At 38.8% G+C, this 9,955-nt stretch overlaps 1 protein-coding gene across 1 annotated transcript; it reads left to right on the forward strand.

The window, feature by feature from the left end:
• Positions 1 to 169: 169 nt before the first annotated feature.
• LOC135462204 (folliculin-like) lies at positions 170 to 8,538 on the forward strand. Its single transcript, XM_064739613.1, has 8 exons — positions 170 to 432; positions 787 to 924; positions 1,219 to 1,711; positions 2,819 to 2,994; positions 3,589 to 3,702; positions 3,944 to 4,181; positions 4,615 to 4,717; positions 5,218 to 8,538. The coding sequence occupies exons 1-8, from the start codon at positions 202 to 204 to the stop codon at positions 5,408 to 5,410; spliced, it is 1,686 nt and encodes a 561-aa protein (XP_064595683.1). The 5' UTR covers positions 170 to 201; the 3' UTR covers positions 5,411 to 8,538.
• The last annotated feature ends 1,417 nt before the right edge of the window (positions 8,539 to 9,955 follow it).

Genomic DNA, 9,955 nt, shown 5'->3' on the forward strand with positions numbered 1-9,955 from the left:
GAGATGTAACAGCTCACACCTCAGGCATGTTTTTCGTGTCTCATGCGCAGATATGAGTGCTACAATTTCGAGGCCCTTCTTTTAATTCATTCTTATATCTCAACATTTTTAACTGTGAAGAAGTGTTGTAATGTATCTTTTGAAACCCTTTTCTTAAAATTTCAGCTTTCCTTTGGACTAAACGAAGTTGGAAACTTAAAGATGAATGCCATTATATCATTGTGTCATTTTTGTGAGTTCCATGGCCCAAGGATTTTATTTTGTACTCAGCCAATTCACCAGCAGGAGAGCCTTCATGATAGTGATGGTAACTCATCTGATTCCGGGTCAGTCTTACGAGACAGGGGATTTCGTTCACCCTCTCTCAGCTCTGGTCGATCAGGAGAACCATTAACACCTGTCATACTCTCACCCAAAACAGATTCTTGTGAAGTAAGCTGTGACTGTTTTGTTTTGACTAAAGAGATTCTTGTGAAGTAAGCTGTTTTGTTATGCCTAAACTCTACAACACTTTTTATTTGATTCTTATAATCATCTGAATGTGAATAATCCTGCTCCTTATTTGACTGATGTGATATTTTTACCTTGGATCGGTGTTAATTTTTACCAATACAGCATTACAAAATTAATATATACTGTAACAAAAATATTAAATATTAATTTTCAGGACATTAATTGATGGGAGTTTAATGCCTAGTGACAAATCAGTCATTCTAATGACATGTTCATGTATGTTGTGTAGTTATGTTACTGTACCAATCTGTCTTTACCTTTCTCCTTGTGCAGGCTTGTTATTCTGTCCAGTCTGGATACGTCAGCCATGATGATGAAGCTCAGGTGAGCTATGTCAGCAATCAGCATCCTCATCATCCACAGGTGTTTTCCATGGTGCGACAGGCATGTGTGAGGAGTCTTAGTTGTGAGGTTAGTTATGGTTGAATACTCTGTTTCTTTATACTGCAAACTAGGAGCACTGATCTCGAATTATTACAAGAAACGGTCAGTAAGATTCGTAATAACCAGCAAAACTATGTTATGTAATTCCTTAAGTCCTCAATATCCTATGTATTTAGAGCTTGATCATTTGTTGCCTGTATTGTAAAACAAGACTCATGCTTATTGTGATGTACATCATGTGTAATCAGTACTCTTGTCGGCCTGATCAGAAAACTTCCTGACTTATCCTTCACCATACTGTTTTTTAAATATAATCTTCAGGTGTGTCCAGGCAGAGAAGGTCCTATATTTTTTGGAGATGAACAGCGTGGTCATGTGCTGAGTTATACATTTTACATCAGAGACAGTCAGGCACGGGGCCTGCAGAGGTGGTACAGTATCCTTGTTATCATGATGGATAAGATCTACCTGCTCAACTCCTGGCCATTTCTCGTGCCAAATTTGAGAGTGGTCATTAACAAACTGCAGCAGAAAGCACAGAGGGTTCATGATGAGGAACAGACCCGTTGTCCTCAGAGGTCCTTTAGACTGATTAATTCAGGTATGAGTGTCACACCTGGCAACTTCAGACATCAGAGAGGCGTCAACAGACCAGCAAGGTCGTTGGTGGAATTGACTGATGACAGAACTGTATTCAAACTTCTCCATGTGTCTTTTGCATGGATTCTAAAGGCTTGTGGTAACAGGATAACAGAAACACTGCTAGAGGGACCTCCTACAGAGGATTCCATCATTGACATGGAGAAACAGGAAGGTAAAACACAAACAGGAATATATTGACATAGTAGAAATAAATCCTTTTGGAAATATATATGGTTAAACTTCCATAGAGATCAATTTCAGACATGATGTCCATCCTTAAGGGTATGCTGTTAGGTGTGGTAGACGTGGGAATACGCTGATGTTTTCTCTGGATGCATGCTCTACAATGATTTTAGTAGACTTACAATGAAGTCAGTAGTTCTCTGCTCCCTTGCATGTGGAATGTGTCATTGTGGCCAAAGTCAAAGGAGTTCTTCTGCCAGTTTTATGGAATCATTTTCAGGAGCATATTTAACTGTGACGCAACATATGAAGGTAGCTGCGGATGTTTTGTCTCTTGGCTAGATTTCAGTTGGTTCACCAAACTGATGTCACTGACCCAGACATAAATTTTTAGCTCGCCTGTATAAAGGCTGCTAGGTGTAGCTTATGTCATACCATGAGCGTCGGCGTCAGCATCAAATAATAGAGAAAGCAATGTTAAATAAAATGTTAGCGGTGCTATCTTAAAAAAACTCTCCAGGTATTGAGCTCAGGATTTGCCCACCTGTAGAGCACAATAGCAAGAGGGGGATATTCCATTGTTGATTCGATGTGTGCATATGAAGTACCGCGAATTACTGAATTCCTGACTTTGTGTATTGTGTATAAGAATCAAGGTTAAAAAATAGTGTGAGTGGGTGGTTTCTCAAAAAGTACTAAATGTATTGAGCTCAGGGTTTGCACACATGTAGAGCAGAATAGCATGAGGGGGTAGAGCAGGATAGTAGGAGGCGTATATTCCAGCGTTCATTGGGTGTGTGCATATTAAATACCATAAATTCCTGACTTAGTGTATTCTATATTACAATCACTGTTAAACAGAATGCTAAGTTTGGTAAAATATTGTATGTATTGACCTGAAGTTTTGTATATGCATACGTAATTACACAGGCTAGATATCTGGAGTAGAGGGGAAATTCCTTTTCAGCATCGTACCTTGGAGACTGACTTCTGCTTTAATCTCCTGGAATTGACCTTAATAATCATGATTAATACTGTACAGAGCTCATTCAATTGCTTTACACTGCATAAAAAACTTGTTACTTTGTACTCACAGAAACTGAAGAAGGATTTATCAAGTTATTTTCAAAAAAAGTGGGTCTTGAAGATGAAGAAAGTGCAGAAAGCAGCTCAACCAAAGAACAGGGTGACACAGAGGCCAAAGGGGAGGTAACTGGGGCAATAGAAGGGAGTTCAGTGCTGTGTATAAAGAATCTCAGAAAACTGCTTCAGGTAAAAGTTATTGCAGCCAGTAAATCAGGGCTTTTCTTTTTTTCAAATTCTTGTGGCTTAAAATTTGAATTGGTGGTGAGCTATTTAGTTTTAGTTGTGTAGTTCTAAGCTGAGTAAAGGATAAATATGTTTGTGAAACTGAAACAGGCTGAACACTGGTGCCAATAGCACACAAATTTATAACTCAGGCTTGTTTATTCATGACCCCATCAACAGCTGTTTTGAGTTACACATGTAGGTTAATAGATGTATGAGTTTGATTGTCACTGAACTGATTGCTTTGAAAACACTTATGCCTGACAAATACTGTCTGGTACTGAAAACATGACATGTCTTTGTGAATAGCTGTTCTTTGGTTGATGTTGGTTTCTAACAAATTAAAGCATTTCCATGTGGCTAGTTAATGCATTTTGAAGAGCAGTAGGATTAAAAACCTTAAGAATACTGAAGCAATGATAATCTTTTAGCTGGTTTCACTGTTGAACTTATGTTGCCTTGGGAGGACATTGCTAAGAAGTACCAGCATTCTCTCATCAGCTACATGTATAATGTGTTATGTCAGGTGTGTGATGTCACTCTTCATAATCTTTTCAGATCCTTGGAGATCACAAATTCCAAGTCCTAGCGCACCATGTTGTCATTGGCAACCAGATAATTGTGAGAGGAAGTCATAAAGCTGTTGTCAGAGATATCCTGAATTGTTTAAAGGTAAAGATAAATGAAAATAATTCTTCTCTGGTGACTGCTGAAGTTTGAGGTCACCAGGCCATCCTTATAAAATTATTTCTCAGGCGTATTAAAACATGGCCTTATGAGGAAAACTAGAGACATTGAAAACATTTTGCAAAGAGAAATACATGTGTTACATGTAAAGTGTTAGATGTATATGCAATGAAGTTCAAGTGGTAAAGTAAGTACTGGTAAGATCTTGTAACTCTCTGTTATCCAGTGTTTATTGCCCAGAGGCTGTAGCAGGGTTGTCCCATACAGTACCTCATATGAAGAGTCCTGGAAATGCAATTTTTTGGGTTTGGCACCAGATGTCGCTGTTCCGAGTCATGTGATATCAGATGAGATGTTTCTACTGGTCATTGTTGACCCCATTGACAAGTGCCAGGATGCTGATTGCGTGAAGCTGGATATGTTTGAGTATGAGTTACAGTCAGCCACAACTTTACCTTCCAAAGGTAAACTCTAGTTCTCTAAAACATTGTGAAAATTAAGAGTGGAGATTTTCAGATATTCAGGTACGAAACAGGTACAAGTAAAAATGAAACATTTAAATCTGAGTACCATATTTTAACAACTTTTTAGTTATATGTGCTGTCATATTAGCCTTATGCCCCCTTTAGAGTAAATGTGAATAATTGCATTTGAATTTAAACTTTTTTTAAGCTGAAGAGTTTTTTTCATCTTGATATTTATTGTTTATCTGGGTATTGCTTTTGTTTATGTTGTTATTGGCTATGATGAGGTAAAGAAAATGCAGACCCTGTGCTTACAAGTGGAGAAAATATTGACATGGAAGAAATTGCCTATGCATTAACTTTAAATAAGTTTGAATGAAGCATGAATAGCTAAATATTTGTCCTGTCACAGTTATCATATTTTAATTCTTAGGGCCAAGTGTCCTAGGCAAAATGGTATTGGCTTTGAAAAATGGAAACCTGAATGATGAAGTTGTGGAGCAGTGCTTGATTTGCATCAAGGAAGAGTGGATGAAGTATGTTGTCTTTTTGTTTATTTGTTTATTTATTTGATTAATGTTTCACACTGACTCAAGAATATTTCACTCGCACAAAGGCAACCAGCATTATGGAGGGAGTAAACCAGACAGACGATCTGCAGGTTGCTAGTACACATTCTCACATGCGACCAGAGAAGCCAGCATAAGCTGGACTTGAATTCACAGCAATCACATTAGTGCTAGGCTATAGCTGATCACTCAGCCATGTGTTTTCATTTGTACTAATATATCTGGAACTTTTATTACTCATACATGTGTGGGAATGCATTGTGACATGCACCATATACATGTTTGCATAACTATGTGTAATATACTAGTGTTTTATGAGGTCACAAAAAATATGTAAGCTAATGTTGTTGTTGTCAATGCTCTTCATATACCAGTACACAAATTATATGTACAGTAAATACTTTCCATGATATGTGGTTTGAAAATAACAGGATGTTATTTAGTGTTGATGTTTTTTATGTTTTTAGCAAGGTGAAAGTGCTATTTAAGTTCACAAAGGCTGGTGGGAGTCGTTCTGAAGAGGATCGTAAAAAGCTGTTACAGGTAGTGGGAGCCCAGCCTGAGGATAAGCCCATGTTAAAATTTTGGATGACAGGACTCAGCGTGCAATACAGGACTCATATTTTGTCTGCTTCAAAAAGTCAGGCCAGTCCCTTGTGAAGAACTTGGCAGGCTGTACTTGTACAGGATACTTGGTTCTTGTACTTCCTGAATTTCTTTACCCATTTGATAAAGCAGCAGATAGCTAAAATCTGCAGTTTCCTCACACGGTGTTGTACATGACTTCCTTACTACTTTATCTCTGTAATGGTCATATCTGTCAAGTGACCTGTATTAAACTACGTGTAATTTGGTTCTAGGTCGTGATTCAAGGCTACATGTGACAGATGAGTATTCGATGTTATGCATGCATCTTTACTATAATACATGACAGTCAAACAGTTGTCTCATCGAAAAAAGAATTACAGAATATTAGTATTATGATGTTCACAACATGTACTAACAGCAAGTACCCATAATCATTTTGCTGTAATAATCTAATAGGTGCTGTAATGATATATAGGTTATTGGTATTCATGATTGTGCATTGTAATATTTTGTCAAGGTGTTTCACTAGGGAAGGTCATCAGTAAGTTAATTGGTTCATAATGCACTGCTGGTAGTGCCAAGTGTCATTGATCTCAGGTTCTCAAAATATGTGGAAAAAGATAAATAAAAAACATTGTCTTTTCTTATTTTCATATTTTAGTAATAGACTGAAAATGATGCAATAGACATGACATATACTGATTAAGGAGTTATTGTTTTCATGAAGTTTAGGCTATGATGAAGGAGCATAACTATGTGATTGTCAGATTAAGATTGGTGTGTAAGTGGCTTGACTACAGGATTATGCTAGGAACAGTGTCATAACTGGTGACTCCTTGAGCAGGCTGTTCTCTATTCAAAACCTGAACACACCGGTTATGAATTAACATCTTTTATGAACCTTTATGTATGACGTTGGGCGAATCTCCAATCCTTTCGTTCTTGCAACAACCTAATCATTATCAGATGGAACCCTTGTAAACCTTTAAACATCAACTTCCGTAAGTTGTTTGGACACCACTTTCCAACCCTGGACCCAGGAGCATGAAGCCGTCTTAGACTTAAGTCAGAAATAGTCTTAACTAATTTATTTGTGAACTTGTAGTCTTAACTAATTTATTTGTGAACTTGTATTTGAACTTCAGCACAAAATTTTAAATTTGTTACAAACTTTGTAGACAACTCTAAGTGTTGAAATAAAAATTTGTATGGTGAGCCACAATTTAAGTACAGGAAACTGTTTTAAAGTTAAGACATAGTCTGACTTAAGTCTACGACAGCTTTGTGATATGGGGCCTGGCCTTCATACTTTATAAATTTCAAGAACAGGAGTCTTTAAGAAGGCTATCAACACTGAGATACTTAAGGTATACTAAATGACCTAAAATGTCATCCACAAAAGTGCATTTTTAGAGAGAAATAAATGTAAGTAAATATTATTTTTGGTGCTGAAACTTACACTTTTCCAGTAGAGTATCATTCCATGTTCCAGGCAAACCTCAAAACACCTTTCTAAAATCAGTAGGAGTCTTAGAACCAGGAAAATAGTCAAGTTAGCCATGGACGATAGTTATGGTCATTTAGTGCACTTTTCTGATCACCATTGTTTGCCTTGAAAACCTTTTTTGGCAATATGTATGTGAGATACAAGAGTTTTAGTTTCAATAACTATTCCTTATGACAAACACAATAACATTGGTCAGTAACATTTTTGACATCGTCTGTTTATTTGCTTATTTGAATGTTCAGTGCTTGATTCAGGAAGACTTCACTTATCAGTAAATGTTGTTAGGCTCATGGGTGGAAGGACTTCAGATGGGCTCATTGCCAGGTATCTGATAAACCTGACACAAAGTCAAATGTGAATACTGCACCCCAGCCTGCAACTCATTGGCCAAAACCAGGGAAATTTCCTACAAAAGCCACTGTCCCCATTTTCTGACATTACAAGTGACTTTCGGTTAGTTGTGTTCAGCCATACTATATATAGAAACATCAACTTACGTTATTCAAAAAGGCTCTACTCCATAGGATTTTTCGCATTCAAGTAAAATCAAGTGTTTGAAGGTGTATGTTCCAAGCTGTTACCTTTATGATACCTAATTATATTGCTGATGGTCACTAAAGGACTTCAGAAGCACCTTGACCCAGCACTGAGGAGCCCTTATAAATTTGTCTCCATAGCTCCTTAAAGATTTATGATCACTATTGTGGATCTTACTGGCCATCAGTGGTGGTCTTAAAAAAAAGTTCATGTCCATCGCAGAATATTAAATCAATCATTCATTAATGCATTTAGAAATATTTCATCTGGTGAGTTTGGTTGTGGGTTTATGTAACGTGTTTGGGCCCCATACCTGCAAGAAGTGGCTATTTATTTGGTTGGTGTTCTATGTCGTGCTCAAGAATATTTCACTTATACGACGGCGGCCAGCATTATGGTGGGAAGAAACCGGGCAGAGCCCGGGGGAAACCCACGACCATCCGCAGGTTGCTGGAAGACCTTTCCACTTACGGCCAGAGAGGAAGCCAGAATGACCTGGACTTGATGTCACAGCGACCGCATTCGTGAGAGGCTCCTGGGTCATTACGCTCGCTAGCGCGCTAACCAACTGAGACACAGAGGCCCCCGCCAAGAGGTGGTGGTCAACTAGTGGCATTCCCTTTTCTCCACCCATGAACTTGAAAAACTTTTGAATAGGGCATTAAACATAGGCCAGATAAAAGAATAATAAATAAATGAGTAAATAACAGTCGAAAGTATTTCTGATCATCACTATAATAGCCTTCGGAAACCTTCCTCATCAACCAGAAGCTTCTAAATCTTCTCGTATCATCTCTGCTGGTTTAGCCTTCTACATATCACTCAAAGCCTTCCAAACTACATTTGGCCATCCCATATGCGCCGCAGAGAACTTCCAGGTAGAGGAGATCACTACTGACAATCAGAAAACGTTTATCCATCACTGGTCTTTCAAGAACCCATATGGCCATCAGTGGTCATCACGGCGAGGTACTGCCACTTTTCTGGTCATTGTCAAGCAACGATTTTGATCAAGAATTTCTCGGTGCCTGGGTTCAGCCGATCGATCGTACATGAGGAGCGTTTGGGGACCATTATATTCATTCACAGAAATCTCCTCTGTCTTCTTGTAATTGACGTAATTTCAAATGCATATATATATATATTTATATGTTTATACCACACACTCATGCATGCACTTACATATAATAAAAGTCTTGTGAGCTACATCAAATTCGTATCACATTGTGGTTATGATCGTGCTTTTGGCGACAAATTATGCCTCCGGTTATGCAAATTATAACCTATCCCTGCAACTAGGAAACTGAAAGTGGTGGCAGATGTACGGAAAAGGGAACAAAGAGAACATTGAACACGGCTTAATAAAAATGGTGTGTAAAACCGTGTGCCCTCATACATTTGGTTACTTGCGCCTGGTGGCCTCCGTGGCTCAGTTAGTTAACGCGCTAGCGCAGAGTAATGAAACTGGAGCCTCTCACCAATGCGTTTGCTGTGAGTTCAAGTCCAGCTCATGCTGTCTTCCTCTCTGGCCGTACATGGGAAGGTCTTCCAGCAACCTGTGGATGGTCATGGGTTTCCTCCCACCATAATGCTGGACGCCATCGTATAAGTGAAATATTCTTGAGTACGGCGTAAAGTAAATAAATAAAAACTTGCGCCTGCGTGGATAACGGCCGCTAGCAGTGAGGATGCATTGCATGCAAAACTGCATTGTGGATTTCTTCCACCCATGAGCCGGCGTATGAATGAAATATTCTTGATTGTGATGTAGGCCTATATAAACATGCAGAAGCATGCAGGCCGGATCCAATTCCGACATATAATCATAATGCTGCCTCAGTGCATGTATGGAACGCCATGTCGAAGACACGCGGTATATAACCATATCCCACTCAGTCATGCATAGGCTACTGACTTCGACTGGTCCGACCAGCTCTTGGCCTATCCTATTTAGCCAGCGTATATCAACATACCAAACATTACGCTGGTGTACACGTCGAATAAGTTAAGAGTATGTTTTGTATCAGGTAAGAGCAAGCTAACTTACGTCGTCGTACGGCAAGGTCGCCGAAATATTTTGCGGACGCACAAAATTTTCGACGTATGCCAGCGTCCCGCATACGTTTGCCATCGTTGGCCATAATTTGCCAACACCGGCAACACGCTTGGTATAAGTTATCGAAACGCCTTGTGTAGGTTAATACGTTATGATACGTCCAACTCGTTGTGAATACGCTATGTATCGATACAACAAATCGATAATTCAGCGGCCAACGTTTTATAGAAATTTTCAAGCGTTGGTATACACTGGCCAAATTGTCAAGGTGTGACAGGGTCTTCGGCAGTATATTTTCTTTAGTAAGGCCATCGTCGGACAGGTGACGTATATATCGGATATACGTGTACATGCCTTGTTAGCATCTACGTTCACATCTTGAGACATCTCTATATCTTATGACATAAAAAAGTTACAATGTGCCGGAAAAGGTCAGAATGTGCGTTAATATGCATGGAGCTGATTTTTTCAATTCCACATTTATATAGGCCTATACCACTTTAGAAAACCTTATCTT

Source organism: Liolophura sinensis, chromosome 1, assembly GCF_032854445.1.
Source record: "Liolophura sinensis isolate JHLJ2023 chromosome 1, CUHK_Ljap_v2, whole genome shotgun sequence".
Taxonomy (NCBI): Eukaryota; Metazoa; Mollusca; class Polyplacophora; order Chitonida; family Chitonidae; genus Liolophura; species Liolophura sinensis.